Source organism: Enoplosus armatus, chromosome 2 (assembly GCF_043641665.1).
Source record: "Enoplosus armatus isolate fEnoArm2 chromosome 2, fEnoArm2.hap1, whole genome shotgun sequence".
NCBI lineage: Eukaryota > Metazoa > Chordata > Actinopteri > Centrarchiformes > Enoplosidae > Enoplosus > Enoplosus armatus.
Genome location: NC_092181.1, coordinates 1,827,481 through 1,845,207, shown reverse-complemented (window position 1 = coordinate 1,845,207; position 17,727 = coordinate 1,827,481). Strand labels below are relative to the sequence as shown.

Sequence of the window (17,727 nt, the reverse complement as noted above, 5' to 3'; positions counted from 1 at the left end):
ATGTCCGAGCCCAATAAGTACCGAGAGTGGATCCTGGAAACAATCGACTCTCTCCGCTCGAGGAAAGCCCGTCCGGACCTGGAGAGGATTTGTCGAATGGTCCGGAGACGACACGGGTCAGACCCGGACCGAACCAGGACAGAACTGGAAAAACTGATTCAAGAGCAGACGGTGCTCAAAGTTAGCTACAAGGGGTCCATTTCGTACCGAAACGCGGCGAAGGTGCAGAGGAAAAGCAGAAAGAAGAGTGAGTTCACGGCCGCTGGCGGCAGCAGCAGCAGCGGCAGCAGCGGCAGCGCGGAGGCAGCGAGGGAGCGGAGCAAACACGACCCTCTGAACAACAACGGCGACAGTGCGCACAGCTTCACCGACCAGGAGGAGGGAGAGGAAGAGTCGGAGCCCAGCCCAGATCCCCACACGCAAACATCGGCCAGCGCCACCGACAAGAAGCCCAAGCCTGCCTCCAGCCCCAGTGGCGGAAACGGGTGCCTCAGTTGTGGCGCAACAACGGGCTGCGATGTCGGGAGCGGCTGTAAAGAGGCGAAAGCAAGTGCACCGAGAGACAGGGGATTAGGACAGCAGGGAGCGGGGGACTGCTGCCCGTCGCCCGGTCTCGGCGACAGAACAAGCGCGCACGGTGGCGGTGAAGCCGGCAGGATGACACCGAGCAAAGCCGATGCAGTTCGCGGAGGGAAAGAGCCGGGTTTGTCCGGAGCTGACACCCAGAGCAAAACTTGCTCCGGGAGCGTCAGCAACCTCCCGCAACAGCAGAGACAGAAGCAAAGCGTGCCCCTTCAGCCCAAACTTCGAGTCGGAGGAGGGGGCACCAGAGCAGCGGGGAACCACGCCAACTCCGACCTGGGCGACAGATTGGTGGCTTCTGTTCGCAGCCTGTCCGAGAGGAGCCTCAGAGGGGGCTCCGCCGCCGAGACCAGAGGCCACATGAAGCCGCTCGGGCTGAAGGAGATTCTGGGCTATCTGAGCAGCCAGGAACGGCTGTCGGAGGAGAAGCTGACCCGAGGCAAAGTCAAAGTGGTCATGGAGAGAGAGGTGGCGAGGGGCAGGCTGCGCAGGACCCGCTGCGGGAACATTACTCTTCCTCTGAGGGGGATGGTGATGGAGGAGCCGGCGCCGAGGAACGCGTCCGCTGACAGACTCGTAAAGAGCGCACTGCAGGACAAGCACGCCGAGAAAAAGGTGAGCACCGCTAACTTAACATTTCCCACACGTCCCGTCGTGCCGGGCGCGCTCAGCAGTGCCGGCGCGATGGTTTGTTAATAAATGAACGATCACTGATCGAAGCCGCGCGCACGGCGGCGGGGCGCCAAAGAGCCTGGTATTTTGGTCTCGTGTTCAACCTCCATGTTTGAAACGCAAAAGTGTTTGAAGAGATTCTTCACATTTCAGAAGACGAGTTGTTGTTTCTCTGATAGTCAGCGGGATGCGACAGAGCCCGTGCTGCGTTTGTCCTCTGTAGCCTCTGTAAATGTGTGTGTGTGTGTGTGTGTGTGTGTGTGTGTAGCTCGGCTTCCTGCACAAAAGGTGCGGGTGACATTTCGGCTACAGGAGCGGCTTCCCCGCGCGCCTCTGCACAGTTCCTGGCTCCGGGGGCCACTTCGCTGTTTGGGGTCAACAACATCCCGCTTCGCTCTCAGGAACTTTCGCTGTGCGGGGCAGAGCGCGGGGTGCGTGGGCCTGTAAACTTGAGACGTGCCGCTCTTTATTACATTCTGTGTGGTTTTAGGTGGATTTGTTTTGCCCTCGGTGTCCCCGCATCTCTGCCGTTTCGTGCCTCATTAAATCCTTTGTATCATCGGTGACAGCGCGCTCTCCTCCCTCCCTCCCTCCCTCCCTTGCGGGTGCAGACTTGAGGAGGCTACAGTAGGCGGCTTTCGGTATTTCTGATATCTGTGCCTTTCTCCAAGTGGGAGGTGTTTTTTTTTATCTAGTCCTTCCGCCCCAGAGAAGCGCAGCAGACCGATGTGCTGTTTGAAGCTGAAACCAGGTACAGGCGTGAGTGAGGACCGAACTCCGGTGTTGCCCATTCACCTCCGAGATGTGCTTCATCTCCACTTTACTCTTTTTTTTAAAATTCAACTTTATATGTCACTGCAGCCGCCGCCGCCGCCGCCCCCCTCACTCCAGGTGAATGAGCCAATGGAAACAGCCAGTGAAGAAGAGGAACGGGAAGAGAATGAGGAAGAGGAGGAGGAGGATGATCCCCGGAGTTCTGATGAGGAGGGAGGACTATCCCCGGTAGCCATGACAACCGAACCAGAGCTAATGGAGAAAGCCACAGAAGATGCTGAGATCCAGCAGACAGCATCAAAGCAGGAGAGCCCCCAGCAGAAGCAGCACGGTGGCAAAGGTGCGTTAACGTGTGCGTGGCATGTCTGCTCATCTGTTTGTCCGATTATCTCTACTTGTAACCCTCCTCTTCCACTCTTCCTCACTTCAGTAGTTTTTTTTTTTGTTTGTTTTATTTTTGCCTTTTAGAATTTAACTTAAAGTTTTTACTTTTACTTTACATAATATTTAAACATTTAATATGAGCGTTTAGTCTACTATTGTGTCCAACTTTATTTATGGTAATCGAAATCGAAAACTGTTTTGTTTATTGATTTTATTGCACCTTCTTTCTCACTAAACTCACTTGTTTGTGACTCTTTTTTTTTTTTTAATTACTCTATAAACACGAAAAACACAATTGCTATTGCCACAACCATTATTAACTATGAATTTTGACTAAATAATAATAATAGTAAAGTATAAAATGTAAAAGCTAGTTTTTAATCTTTTGTCTTCTCTCTTTTCATGTAGGTTTGGCTGCTGCGCTCTCAGGGATGTCCGGGCCTGATTCCATCACCACGACACCGAGTCCACCTGTTCAGGGAGCTTCGCTGTCCCAACGTAACAGTGCACACTCGGAGGAGAGAGCTGTCGTTCCTGATCAGCTACATATGGAGGTACAAGTAAGTGCGAGCATGTGCATCTGCCCTGTGGATGAACCCACCCATTATCAAAAAAAGTCAAAATTACTCAAACATAGCAGGGCTCAGGGGTTAAGGCGCCGACCATAAACTGCAACGTCATGGTGAAGTGGAGACCTTTGTTGCATCTCTCTTTCCCTCATTTCCTGTCATCCCTCTAATACTGTCTTTAATAAAGGTTAAAAATCCCCCAACATACACTCAAAACATGTCCCAAATCTCAATTCCTTTAGCAGTGGTGGAAGAAGTATTGAGATCCTTTACCTTAAAAGCACTGATTCCATAAAGTAAGTAAAGGTCCTGCTTCAAAATGTTCCTTAAGTACAAGCACAGAAGTCAAATGTACCTTTTTGACTTGGAATAATCAATAACAATGCAACTTCTTGTATAATTTTAATTGCAGTAGAAACCTAAAGTAGTGTGAAATATATCAAAATACTAAACCTTCACCTTTGATAGATGTGATATGACACTACACCCGTCACTGATGGCGCAAAATGATGATTCATAAGTGTCTAAAAGCTGTGTTCACTGCTTGCTATAGACTAAAGGACTGAGTGATTATCGAGCGATTTCAAACACAGCTATGGGCTTTTTTTTGGTTAAAATGACGAGGTGTTAAAATGTTTCTTGCCGGTACTGTAGGAGACAACCATGTATCTTGTAATATGGACAGAAGGCTTCTATTAGACCTTCACTTAAATCGTCACGTCACCTGCTCAGTTCATGTTCGCTCTTTAATGTCTCATGATGGCACTTATCAGTGCTACTGTGTCTTTTATTCTTGACTTGATTTTCTCACTTAAACTTTTTTTTTAACTTTTTAATGTATATTTAATATATTTTTGGATATATTTTGAATCCACTGCTCTTGTTTGCACATGTTTTACGAGTGATACATTTTGTACATAACCTCTATTGTACAATCTTGGATCACTGCAGTGTAGCACTTCACTGCACATTGTACACGTGCAACGATGCATGTGACAAATGAAGATTGATCGAAAGGTAAACCCCAGGAACGTGTTTTAGCTTTTCAGAAAGATCCACAAAACATAGAAGACTTGGAATTAGAGGTGATACTGCCAGCTCCTTTAATCCTTGAGTTTAGGTGCAGGTCGTATCACTGATGCTTTCAGCATGGTTTTAACTGTCTCCAGTGACTCTGATTGGTTCCAGGGAGCAGATACCGCCCTTTTGTTATGCTCATTTATTAGCATCGTTGTTTGACCCCCCCTCTCTTCTCTCAACATTCAGAATCAGATGCAGCATGACAGAATCAACCACACCTCCTCAGGCTTTAACAGTGAGTTCTGCTTCACAGATCATCTCAAAATGTTTGTGTCTGGTGGTTATTGGTGATGACATGGTAGTCAGACTGTGCTTAAATTTTCCCTCGTAGGCTCAGAGTCTAAGACGGAGGTCGGCGTGTCGTCCTGCCTGCTCACACCCACTGCCTCCCCGAGAGACTCCGGCATGTCTGAGGAACGAGGGATAAACGGAGGAGTTAGCAGTGGAGGGTGAGTACAGCCGAGATACTGGAGACACTGAAGAAACCAAACAGATTCACTGGGTTGGTGCAAAGTCCATTTTCTTTCTTGTAAATCCAACTATTTCAGCACAATGAGCCAGAAAACTGGTGAAACAAGGCATGGAGTAAGGACTGGACGGTTTTTAGTGTGAAGCAGATGCATGTGTGTACACAGGCGTTTGAGTTAGCCTGGAATGCTAACTCTGTGCGAGATAATAAATCACAAATCAACAATTTTTTTGGTTGGCAGATCAGAGTGATTATTAAATGCATAATCAACATGCTGAATATTTGGTGTTAAGTGTATTTGAGAAATAATAATAGAAAACATTTTTTTCACATAGCAAGCAATTCATTTTAATTGCTTATTCTTGCAGCGCTAACAATCAGGAACTATAAAATTGCACACTTTGTTTTGTCCCACCTGCAGTAAAACTGCACCTAGCCGTGCATCAACAGCCTGCTCATTACATCCCGCAAGGTAAATTCATCTTGGGACATCTGTCTTAAGCAATTTGACTGATAAAAATAAACATAAATAAAGTCATGTTTAATATTTGGTTGCAAATCCTTTGCAGTTAATGACTGGCTGAAGTTTATGAACCACAGCAGATACTTGGTTCTTTCCCTGGTGATGCTTGGCCTGGCCTGTACTGCAGCCTTCTTCACTTGTTTCAGGGGGGGTTTAAAATTAACAATTAAAATTTGGTTATTTATTGTTGAATTTTAAATTCAGTGTGCTGGAGAACAGACCCAAAACAATAGATACTCTCTCACTTCACTCTGTGAGGTTAATTTCCATCTCAATAAATCACCATTGCATGTTTTCTCCATATCATGCAGTCCAAGACTTGCTTGCAGACCTTGACTGTATTACTGTAAACTTGCAGTAACTGATTTTTTGGCCACTTGGGGGCAGTGGAAACAAGTTGTGAACACATCAACAACTTTTAAGTTGATATGGCAGACTTGTTAGCAAACAGTCGCTCATTTACACATCCAGCAACTACAGAGCAACATCATCATCATTAACTTGGAGTCGTGTTTCTGGCCACCTGATGAATGTAAGTCCAATATTCACTTTCTTTTAGCTGTTTTAGGGAAATATCTGTCTCTTTTGTGTCTGGCTGCTGTTTGGTGCTGAGCAGGTAGCGTACAGTGGGTTTTTAGAGCTTTTTTGCTGAAAACAGCTCCCTGCTGTGGCTGAAATTAACAGTATGAGAGCGGTGAGAGTGAACCACAACAGTTGTTGTCCGGTCAGCTAAACAATGAGCTGAAACTCACTGTAAAGCTCAGTAAAGCTGAGGGGAGCTGCAGATTCGAGTGATAATTCTCTGTAGGTTCATCACTACAAGTGACCCCTTTCACATTGTTATTTAAAAAATGTTGATAATAGCCGCTTTAAGCTAAAGTGAAACAAAGTCTGGCCATTCAATATCAATCAGAGCGTGCACTCATTCTAATAAACCAACACTGACTACCAAAACATAGCAAATAAAGACCCATTAAATAAAACCATAGGTGAAAACAACACTAAACTACATTCTTTAATAGACTGTGAGCTCTGTCAGTTCTGACTGGTGTTGTAATGGGCCAATGGGCCAACCGCACTCTTCCTCATCTCTCTAGGTTTATGAAGTCTGAGGGGGCCATTGGGAGCCCGGTGGACTGGACAGTGTCTGATGTGGTCAGTTATTTCACAGCAGCAGGTTTCCCTGAGCAGGCTGCTGCCTTCAGGACCCAGGTGAGCCTGTAATCTCCTTTAACAACCACTAGAGGCCATCAGAGACAGGGCGAATGGCTGTACTGTCAACGTTTTACAGTTGTAACCTAATCTACCTACCCACATTGCTTTGCTCTCTTCATTAGGAAATCGATGGCAAGTCTCTTCTTCTCATGCAGCGTAACGACGTTTTGACTGGCCTGTCAATCAGACTCGGCCCCGCCCTCAAGATCTATGAGCGCCATGTAAAAGTTCTGCAGAAAACACACTTTGAGGATGACGACTGCTAACAACTGACACATGAAATACACACAGAGACTGTTGTATCTACATATAGCTCAAGTAATCATTTACAAATATATGCATGATATACAATACACTTTTCATCTCATGACAAACAGTACACACACACACACACGCCTCTGGTTCTCTTCCTCCTGGCCCTCTATGACTGCTCTGGTCCAGAAGCGACATGCAGAAATGAGACTGGATTTCCTGGACAACAAGGATTCTCTGCCAAAGAGAGCACAAATGTTGGAGGGAGAAAGTAGACTCATAAAACGTAATGATGCAGAGGTTAGAAAAAAATCATGCAATTTTTCTTTTTTTATTTACAATGATCAAGCACTTTGCAATTTCTCGATTAAACTGTGCAAGGTGGGTTTTTTTAATCTGTTATTCTGTGATGACCTTTATGCAGATTAGTTATTCAATTTCAGTTTGTTTTTTGAGGCTGTCATGCAAGGGTGTCTCGGTGGTGGGTGCATGTTTGTCATTGTACATATACCGTATGTGTGTGGAGGCTTGACGGAGCTTGTTGGATTGAGTAGAAACAAATTAGAAGTTGGCCAGATTGAATACATTCCCAGAGGCTGGAGTGGATGGTTGGGACGCTGACCCGTCATAGTCGTCCTACATGTCAAGAGAAAATCCGGGTTCGCCGAGATGTTTGAGAGGTCGTTGGACCTTGCAGCTTGAGATGATGACTGATTTTGTGTAGTTTAATGTTTCAGATGAAAATCTATGACGTAAATTTGTTCATAATGTTTTTAAACAGAGCTAGCCACGATCTGTTCTGGCCTCTGCCTAACCACATCAGGGGCCAGTCTCACAAAGACAGATTTAGGCTTAGATAAGATAGATGTCAAAATTCATCCAATGCAAAATTGAGACTTTTTTCCAATGAAAAGACATGGCTGATGGACAGCCTAGCTCCGTTCACTCCAGCAGAAAATGTCTTCTGGAAGGATTCAAATGCCCTACAAGGACATTTTTCTGGGAAATGTCCTGTAGCAGAGCTGAGACGCTGTGGCTTCTTAATGTGACAGGACCGTCAGACTCAGGATAGTTTCTTTGGACAAATGAAAACGACGTCCTCGCTGCTGGATATTTCCTAAAAACATTCCCTTCTTATCACTCGCTCCACAACATAGTTGGCAAACCACAAATTATGAGCCATGTTTTCCTCTGTTGTTATTTGGTGCCTCTGGTCAGAAGGTGTCACTGATTGTTGCCGTGGAAACATGGCTCTTAGTTCAGAGTTAGCCTGGCGGTCGGGTGGCTAACTTCTTAGGCTGAAATAAGTGGGTCTAACTTGCATTAGATTAATCTCTATGAACAGATATCTGCATGTTTGTATGCAGAATCGGCGAGGGACAAGATTTTGGTATCAGAAGCATTCTGGTTTCCGTTTGTAGTCTGCAGGTAAACAGTCACAGTAAACACATTGTGGAACCCATCGGCTATCGTCTCACCACGATTTTTTATTCTCTTTTTTAAAATGTATCTCCATTCAAATCAGAAGACAGCCGATGGGTTCCGAGGTTGCTAACCGAACTGTAAACAGTGACCAAATCATCGGAAGAGGAAGACATGGCTCGAATATCCGTTATCCACTGGCTGCAGCGGAAGCCCCTAAACTTTGGCCGTTGACGAGATTGGCATTAGACTAATCTAAGAGCAGAATTAAGACCAGCGTAAAATATCTTTGTGAAACTGCCTTCAAGAGTCGGCTGCAGAAATGTTGATCAAACACTCCTGCTAACTGAACTGAAATCAGTAGATCAATCAACACTCAACTAGATGTAATAAAGTGAATATGTAAATATATTGAAATACGTCCATTTAATACATCAGCCTCCATTTGTAAATGATTGAAAATCAATTATCCAACTGAAAGATGTTATCGCAGGGTAAAGCTGAGTCAATCAACTAATCTCATACCACCAGCATTTTTTAACTGTTTGCACCAGTCAAACCTTAGAAACCAAATGCTGTCAAATCTTCACACATCTCATTCCCACCTTCACATTCCAGGTCTGTGCATGCGTTACAAAGATTACTGTTATCTCTCACATCTGTATGTTCTGTTTTTGGCATATTGGTTTCATTTTGTGAATGTTTTCTGTCCGCTCTCCACACACTGATGTTCACATCGTTTCTTTGTGCATTCAAACCTCCTCTACCTCTCTCCCCTCAACTTCCCCTTCACTTTCACTTTCTTTGCCAAGAACACATTTTCAGGTTATTACAGTTAGTTTAAGGTGCATTTTTTTTTTTTTTTTTGCCACTGTTGGCATTCAGATCATTTCATTCATTTTAGTTAAATCCTGTTGGAGACGACAGCTGTGTTCAGATTCTCACTAGGGGGATGTACAGTGCATCTATGCCCTTGTCTCAAGTCATTTGTTAAAGGACAATTTTAGTAATAAAAGTTTCAATTAAAACACCACAACGTGTCCATGTGTGTGTGTGTGTGTGTGTACCAGACACAAATGTACATATGTAGTGTGTATTTGTGTGTGTGTGTGTGTGTGTGTGTGTGTGTGTGTGTGTGTGTGTGTGAGGGAGGGAATCCAACAAGGGTTTGGAGCAGCTGGGTTACAACAGCAGCTCTCTTCAGTCACAACGACAAGGAGTCAAAGGAGGAGAGACCATGCTGCGTGTTAGAAAAGGAAAGACTTATCCAGACGAGACAAACTATATACTATATATATATTTCTTTTGGAAAAGAAACAGCATTTATTTTGACCCATAAATGTTTCACAGTAATCTGGCAAGTGTTCCCCATGACCAGCTACAACTTGTGCAACTTGTGCCTGCATCTGCTGGTTAGAAGCAGGGGGAGGAGGAAATATCACGCTATATCTGTCCTGGGACACTCTCCAAGGTAAGTGCTTGGGATCTGTGTGTGTGTGTGTGTGTGCACGATGGAGTTACAAATAAGACAGGGAAGCAGATGGGCATATTTATACCTCCACTGATAAACAGACAGGCTGCATCTCCCACAAACATAATGATTCAAGGCAACAGAGGGAAAAGAAAAGTCTGAGATTCTCTTCTGGGAACATCTGGCCTCCAGGAAGACCAAAACCACACCAGGGCAGATCAGATCATCAGAAATCAGACCATACAAGATCCGTTCCTGACTATACCACAGTAAACAACTGCAGACGACAGTGAGGGAGCAGATCCTGGTGTGAAAAATTGAGGATATCTGAAATCAGACGAGACAAAGGAGAGCAGTCATGCCAGGCTCAGGAGGAGCTGAGTGAGTGAAACAGCTGTGTGTGTGTGTGTGTGTGTGTGTGTGTGTGTGTGTGTGTGTGTGTGTGTGTGTGTGCGCGCATACTCCTGCATATTTGAACATACTGTACAATATTTCATAAATATGGAGTATTGACATATTTTATCCAGTATTCAATGTTTGTGTCATGGTGCTACTTATGAATTATTTTTACATTCAACTCAAAACATTTTGGACTTGTATAGTTGCTCCGTACAGAGCCAAAGAGAGTCTAAATACAGCTCAGTGTCACATGAGGTAATCAGAGCTCAGACTGCAGAGCCTGCATGAGGGAGAGTCATAGTGTGTCTCTTGTTTGGAAGTCCAAAGGGAGAAGATTTGTCCACTGCCATCCTGAAGCAGAAACACAGACCTAACAGACTCATTGTGGACGAAGCTCTCAATGAAGACAGCAGCATTGTCAGCCTGCCACAGGTCTGTGTAAGGTGTAGATATATATCCTAGTCATGTATGTATTTCCTCTGAGATTTCTCTGTGTGTGTTTCCACTAGAGTAAGACGGAGGAGCTGCAGCTCTTCCGGGGGGACACGGTGGTGTTGAAAGGGCGGAAGCGTCGGCAAACTGTGTGCATCGTCCTGACTGATGACACCTGTGGGGATGAACGCATCCGCGTGAATCGCGTGACTCGCAACAACCTGCGTGTCCGACTCGGTGACGTCATCAGGTAGACCTCACACCTGTGTCTTTAAGGTTTGAGAATATCACATGAAATAATCAGGAATAATCCACTCATTGCTGTTGATGTGTGTTTTGTCACAGTATTCATGCCTGCCCTGACATCAAGTATGGGAAAAAGATCCATGTCCTCCCTATAGATGAAACCATTGAGGGCCTGACAGGAAACCTCTTTGAGGTTTTCCTCAAACCGTATTTTCTGGAGGCTTACCGGCCCGTACATAAAGGTACTGCAACACCTCTGCCACTGATCATATCCCAGTAAAACAGCTCTGTCCATAACATGATCCCGTAAAACCCCTTCGCCAGTAATGTTGCTACCAAGTGACAACCTCTCATATCAGCTTAAAACATCAGATAACATCATCACCACAACAGCATCTACAGCACATTCAGAGGCTCCTGTTTGTGGTAATCTGTGTTGCCAGATGACATCTTCTTGGTGAGGGGGAGCATGCGGGCGGTGGAGTTCAAGGTGGTGGAAACTGACCCCAGCCCTCACTGCATTGTTGCCCCAGACACTGTCATCTACTGCGAGGGAGAGCCAATCAAAAGAGAGGTCTGTGAGAGATTCATGAGGCTCTGGACTGTTTAATATTAATGTGTGTCAACATGCAGAGGCCACTTTAGTGGGAGCTAATATCAGGAAGAAAAATAGAAACATTGCATAATTATCACAATCACTTGCTTGTGTCCCAGCTCTATACGAAGATATTAATTTTATGGAAATTCCATAGCCCATAGTGCATTGCATTGTTGAACAACATCAGCCAAATGTGGGATTTTCTGTATGTAGTTACATGTTGCATATTGGCCTTTTATCAAATTATACAACATTTTGTCCTTTTTCTAGTGTTAAGGTTTGTACATGTTGAAAACTAGGTTGGAATACTGTATGAAGTATCCATAAAGAATCAGTATCATCCAGTTTCTGTGATCTCATGTAACCTTGTTGGCATCAGGAAACGGCCACAGTGTGTACACCACATTCATGACAGAAAATAAACTCCACCAGATGTGACTCTCGCATATTGCCCTGTGACAGGACGAAGAGGAAAGCCTCAATGATATTGGCTACGACGACATCGGAGGCTGTCGGAAGCAGCTGGCCCAGATCAAAGAGATGGTGGAGCTCCCTCTCAGACACCCTGGTCTTTTCAAGGCTATAGGAGTTAAGGTGTCATGCACACACAAGCCCTGACCCCGTCCAATCACATCTCTGCTTCCTTTGATCCCAACATTAGGCCTTTTTCTTTCCGTGACTCAGTGTGTTCTTCCCTCCTCTCCCTCTCAGCCCCCCAGAGGTATCCTGCTGTACGGCCCTGCAGGCACGGGGAAGACCCTGGTGGCCCGGGCTGTAGCCAACGAAACTGGTGCCTTCTTCTTCCTCATCAATGGTGAGGCTTTTCTTTTTCTTTTTCTTTTTTTTTACAGTGAGACTATTTGTGCAGAGGAAGAGAGGAAGAAATTAGCTACTCCTGCTCTTGCAAAGTGAAGAACTACTAGTACTAGTTACCAGAGTTACTGGAACCTGATTGGAAATTCTTTTGGTTTATTCATTGGTTTTCTTATTTAGAAACCTGTGTGGGAGAAAGTGTGTTTTACATGCTCTGCATTATTCTGTGAAGGTCCTGAAATCATGAGTAAGCTGGCGGGAGAGTCAGAGAGCAACCTAAGAAAGGCGTTTGAGGAGGCGGAGAAAAACGCTCCGGCCATCATCTTCATTGATGAGCTGGATGCCATCGCTCCCAAGAGAGAGAAGGTAAACTGTTGAGAACAAGTACAAAATGCCTGTTTCTGCTGTATAAGGCCAACGTAACTGTGTGTGTGTGTGTGTGTGTGTGTGTGTGTGTGTGTGTGTGTGTGTGTGTGTGTGTGTGTGTGTGTGTGTGTGTGTGTGTGTGTACGTATAGACCCATGGGGAAGTGGAGAGGCGTATAGTCTCCCAGCTCCTAACCCTGATGGATGGCCTGAAGCAAAGAGCTCATGTGGTTGTCATGGCAGCCACAAACCGTCCAAACAGCGTGGACTCTGCTCTGAGACGCTTTGGTCAGGACAGCCACACACACACACACACATTATATTTTACATTATATTACAAATGTGATGATGTCTCTCTCCAGGCAGGTTTGACCGGGAGATTGACATTGGAATCCCTGATTCCACCGGCAGACTGGAGATCCTGCAGATTCACACCAAAAACATGAAACTGGCTGATGACGTCGACCTGGAGAGGGTGAGAAAGTGCAGCAGCCAAACGAACATAAAACCATATCTGTTAAATCCTCCAATAATTAAAGCTGATACTAGTTGTTGATCTACAAATAATTCATCTGCAACTATTTTGAAAATCTACGAACTGTTTAAGTTGTTTTTCGAGCGAAAATGCCAAACGTAGTTCCAGCTTTTTAATTCTGAGGATAAACTGCTTTTCTTTGTCTTATGTGATAGCAAATTGAACATCTTTGGGTTTTACACAGTTGGTTGCACAAAACAAGACATTTAAAGATGTCATCTTGGGTTTTGGACAATGTTATGCACCAAATGATCAATCGGTTAATTGAGAAAGTAACTGGCCAACTAATCGATCATGAAAATAATCGTTACTTGCAGCTCACAAATTTAATGAGAAGATTTTTGATGTTGCTGATTTCAAATAACTTGTATAACCATCTTTGCTGAGGCAAAAGTGCTTAGAGTGAATTTATTTCCTTGTGAAATGAAAAGCAGTAAAGTAGCATCAGTATTTTGCAGGAGATCCCCTCTTAATTCAAGAACATTAGATTTAAATGAAATCCACAGTGTTTCTGTAACTTTTACATCATATAATTAGACAGTAAACATTATAATTTTTGAGGAAATAAAGCTACTCTGAGAAAAGGGAAGATGGCAATTGTGACAGCCATCAAATGTTGCCAGTGTCTAATTTCAGGAGCTATAAACTAAAATGTTACACCACCTCCTGATGGCATCCATCCCCATCTTGATATACATGATATGCTGTTTAATAAATGAATATTGATGTCCCTGAGCTATTTAATATATCTCAGATCGCCACAGAGACCCACGGTCATGTAGGCGCCGACGTGGCTGCTCTGTGCTCAGAGGCTGCTCTGCAAGCTATCCGCAAGAAGATGACCCTCATAGACCTGGAGGACGAATCCATCGACGCTGACCTGCTCAACTCGCTGGCTGTCACCATGGATGACTTCCAGGTACACACACACAAATACATGCATGCAGACTTTTGGTCTTGCGTATTAGTCCCTCGAAGAACACTTTGAATACATTTGTAACCACACGATAAAAGCTAGAAAATGAATGTTTCTTAATGCATGAATAAGTGAAGACGCCATCATGTCCTCCCTCAGTGGGCGCTGAGTCAGAGCAACCCATCAGCTCTGCGAGAGACTGTTGCAGAGGTGCCTCAGGTGAACTGGCAGGACATCGGAGGACTGGACGAGGTCAAGAGAGAACTGCAAGAGCTCGTCCAGGTGGAAGAAACACTCACACTGATTCACACACCGCCAGACTCTGCACACACCCACACACACCCACCAACAATCCATTTATCTTCATCTCGCTCTCCGCAGTACCCTGTCGAGTATCCTGACAAGTTCCTGAAGTTTGGTATGACTCCATCTCGTGGAGTGTTGTTCTACGGCCCTCCAGGCTGTGGGAAAACCCTACTGGCTAAGGCCATCGCCAACGAGTGCCAAGCAAACTTTGTCTCCATCAAAGGACCCGAGATGCTCACCATGTGGTTTGGAGAATCAGAGGCCAATGTCAGAGACGTGTTTGATAAGGTGAGAGCAGAGGCAGGAAAGAAAAATGTATAATCGTGAGAGGATAGACATTTGGGATTAGTATCTCTTGTGTTTCCCACTGTAACATTTCTCTGTGTGCAGGCCAGGCAGGCGGCCCCCTGCATCCTGTTTTTTGACGAGTTGGACTCCATCGCCAAATCTAGAGGAGGCGGAGCTGGGGATGCAGGTGGTGCAGCTGACAGAGTCATCAACCAGATACTCACAGAGATGGACGGCATGTCCGACAAAAAGAATGTTTTCATTATTGGCGCCACGAACAGGTGCACACGTGGGAATTTGTATTATAATGTGTTTTTTGAGAGGTCAGTGCACTGGGAGGCAAGACTGATTTTCCTCTTCATGACACTTTCCCCAGGCCAGACATCATAGACGCTGCCATCCTGCGGCCGGGCCGCTTGGACCAGCTCATCTACATCCCGCTCCCAGACAAACCATCTCGCACAGCAATCCTGAATGCCAACCTACGCAAGTCCCCTGTCGCACGAGTTAGTGATACACACACGTGCAGAGATTCATTTCTTTGTACAGTATCTTCCTCATTCACGCAAGAGAGAGACCAGAAAATCACAAGTTAGTCTGTAGACGGCAGTAGTAAAATGTATTTAAGTATCACTAGTACTCATTGTGAGGAATGTTCCTAATCGAAATGTTAAATTATTGTAACATTAACCTGCTGGTGAAATTCTGATGCTCTAATTCCCTTCCCCTATTTTACCATTGTATATACGCCGACGACCCCCACTGCCGCCACCCACATAAAAAAGGGGAAAAAGTAGCCTACTTCTTTTGAAATATCTTTATGTATATTTCACTATATTCATTGCATAAAAAACAATAACAGCACAGAACAATTAACTGTATGATTAACCTAAATAGTGAACGTGATACCTGCAGGAAGTTTGTGTAAAACTTCCATTCGTATAAAATTCTGAACAGATTATTTCCTGTGGATATTGCAATGTATCAGACGATTTTTCCTTGAACACAGTTCAATGTTCGTATTAGGATTTTCTTTTAATTTCATCATACATACATACGTTTTAAAAGTCCAAGCAGCCTGGCTTTATAATAGATAAATAATTATATAAACTCCTAAAATAACCCCTAAATTTAGTTTCTGCACAGAAATTAATGAAATGCATATATATTATATCTTATACATATAAAAATTCTCACACCCTTAAAATCAAGAGGACTTCATGACCCCCTGTGGAGCTTTGGTGACCCCTGATGGAGGTCAGGACCCCCAGGTTGGGAACCACTGGTCTAGTTGATCAAACTACTACATATACTGTTGGGATATTTAGACTCTGACAGCGCGTCATATTTTATGAGCTTATTATATGTTTTGCATTAAAACCTTATGCTGCAAAGGAAATGGAAACTACATTCAGCAGGTAAATGTAGTGGAGTAAAAACATGAAATTAAACTAAATACTCAAGTCAAGTATAGTGCATGTACCTAAGAACTGTAAAAGGTTTGGTTACTAGGGAAACCCCAGTTCTCTGAGAATGATACTGGATCAGATGAATGTTTTCACAAGGCATTAGTTTCTGCATATTTCTCTTCCCTTTTGCTCCTCACTTCTCTGCTTCCTGTAGGATGTGGACCTGGAATACCTGTCTGGCATCACAGATGGTTTCTCCGGAGCTGACCTGACAGAGATCTGCCAGCGGGCTTGTAAGCTGGCCATCCGTGAGGCCATCGAGGCCGAAATCAAGGCTGAGCGTCAGAGACAGAACAGACCAGGCATCCCCATGGTCAGACCGCTACTGCTGCATACCTACTTATTTACATCATACTATACTATACTAGACAGGAGAGTGGTCTCTCTGACCTTTTCTCTCCTTAACACACACACACACACACACACACACACACACACACAGCTCCACTCCTCAAAAGCAGTACCAGGCTGTATGTGCTCGGTACAGAAAGAGACTGTGGAAGATAAAAAAGTTCCCTAAAGGGCGGCTGTGTGTTTTGTAACTTTCAGCCTTTGGACTGGGAACACACACACACATACACGCATACACACACACACACACACACACACATACAATGCGTTGTTTCCACATGAAGTCCTCATAATGCCTCTCTCTCTCTGCAGGATGAGGACTTTGATCCAGTCCCAGAGATCAGGAGGGACCACTTTGAAGAGGCGATGCGATTTGCTCGTCGCTCTGTTAGTGACAACGACATCCGCAAATATGAAATGTTTGCTCAAACTCTGCAGCAGAGCCGAGGTTTTGGAAACTTCAGGTATGCATACAGTATGCAAGTACAACACGTGTCACTACAGAAAATGTTTTCTTGATTTCCTCAAGACACATTCAGGCTCATTCCTTTTCTTTCTCCACCTAGGTTCCCTTCTGCTACTGGTACTCGGTCTGGAGGTCAGGGGTCAGGTTCTGGTTCAGGGGGCCTGTACAGAGAGGATGGCAATGATGATCTCTACCAGTGACAAAAACTCGTCATCATAATTGAACAGCTTCACAGCGTTTTCCTCTTCCACTACTGTGCTTGGCTTCCTTGGAGGAATGGAAGCAGAAGAATAATGGGAGTGGAAATGGCAAGATACAAAGGGAAACAATAGTAACAATAATTATAAGGAATCTCTTTAAAAAAAACTTTTAAAAATATGGGAAATAGTCTGAATCAAACAGGAAATCTGATGAAAAATGTCTTATAATTGTTATAATATTGAGTTTCAACGTCAAAACCACTACTCTAAGATATTGAAACTGAGATAAAATGAAAAATGTTTCAACCATAATAACATTATGTGAGTTTTCACGCATTGTTTGCACTATAGAAATTATGTTATTTGTGTGTATGTGTGAGTTTAAAATGTGATAAATAAATCTACTTGTATGCCTCTATGATCCCTCTTACAGAGTTTATCTTGGAATACTGAATGCAGTATTTTAGTATAAGTTCCATTTAAGAGTACAGTTTAGAGTACTCTTAAATGATACTGGGGGGCAGGATGGTTCCTCTTCAGCTGCTGGAGTTTCAGGGTCCTGGTATTGTATCTGCTGGCTCACTGTCACACTGTCTTAGCTTACTGGTGCAGTTGAATAGAATGGAGCCATGTTGTTAGTAACACCTGTGCTTTTCCTGTTATGACAAGTCAAAATATGTCTGCTGGGAAAAATGCCTATTTGATTGAACACAAATGTATATGCATTATGTACGCAAAATATACACTGAATAATTACGGAGTCAGGACTAGATTTGACACAGGCTCCTCCACAAGAGAGAGCCACAAGAAAAAAAAAGTATTTTCCCACATACACCTTGTTGTATCTACTAATGCATTTGCTAAAGGTTTGAGGTACCAATACACCCTAATACAATTCATCTAAATTGAATTTTCAGGCCTTCAAAGCAT

The 17,727-nt window shown here is 44.2% G+C and overlaps 2 protein-coding genes across 2 annotated transcripts; both read left to right on the top strand.

Moving 5' to 3' along the window:
- On the top strand, window positions 1–6,534 carry samd1b (sterile alpha motif domain containing 1b). Its single transcript, XM_070913192.1, has 7 exons — window positions 1–1,197; window positions 2,116–2,380; window positions 2,842–2,972; window positions 4,248–4,296; window positions 4,393–4,510; window positions 6,151–6,265; window positions 6,391–6,534. The coding sequence occupies exons 1-7, from the start codon at window positions 1–3 to the stop codon at window positions 6,532–6,534; spliced, it is 2,019 nt and encodes a 672-aa protein (XP_070769293.1).
- A 3,237-nt stretch (window positions 6,535–9,771) lies between these two features.
- LOC139291211 (transitional endoplasmic reticulum ATPase) lies at window positions 9,772–17,205 on the top strand. The gene is made up of 18 exons (XM_070913180.1): window positions 9,772–9,794; window positions 10,133–10,244; window positions 10,322–10,494; window positions 10,590–10,732; window positions 10,934–11,064; window positions 11,551–11,682; window positions 11,800–11,902; window positions 12,134–12,267; window positions 12,419–12,554; window positions 12,629–12,741; window positions 13,556–13,720; window positions 13,877–13,999; window positions 14,099–14,311; window positions 14,414–14,592; window positions 14,688–14,817; window positions 15,935–16,093; window positions 16,444–16,595; window positions 16,698–17,205. Exons 1-18 carry the CDS (start codon window positions 9,772–9,774, stop codon window positions 16,795–16,797), a joined length of 2,421 nt encoding a protein of 806 aa, XP_070769281.1. The 3' UTR covers window positions 16,798–17,205.
- Window positions 17,206–17,727: the final 522 nt, after the last annotated feature.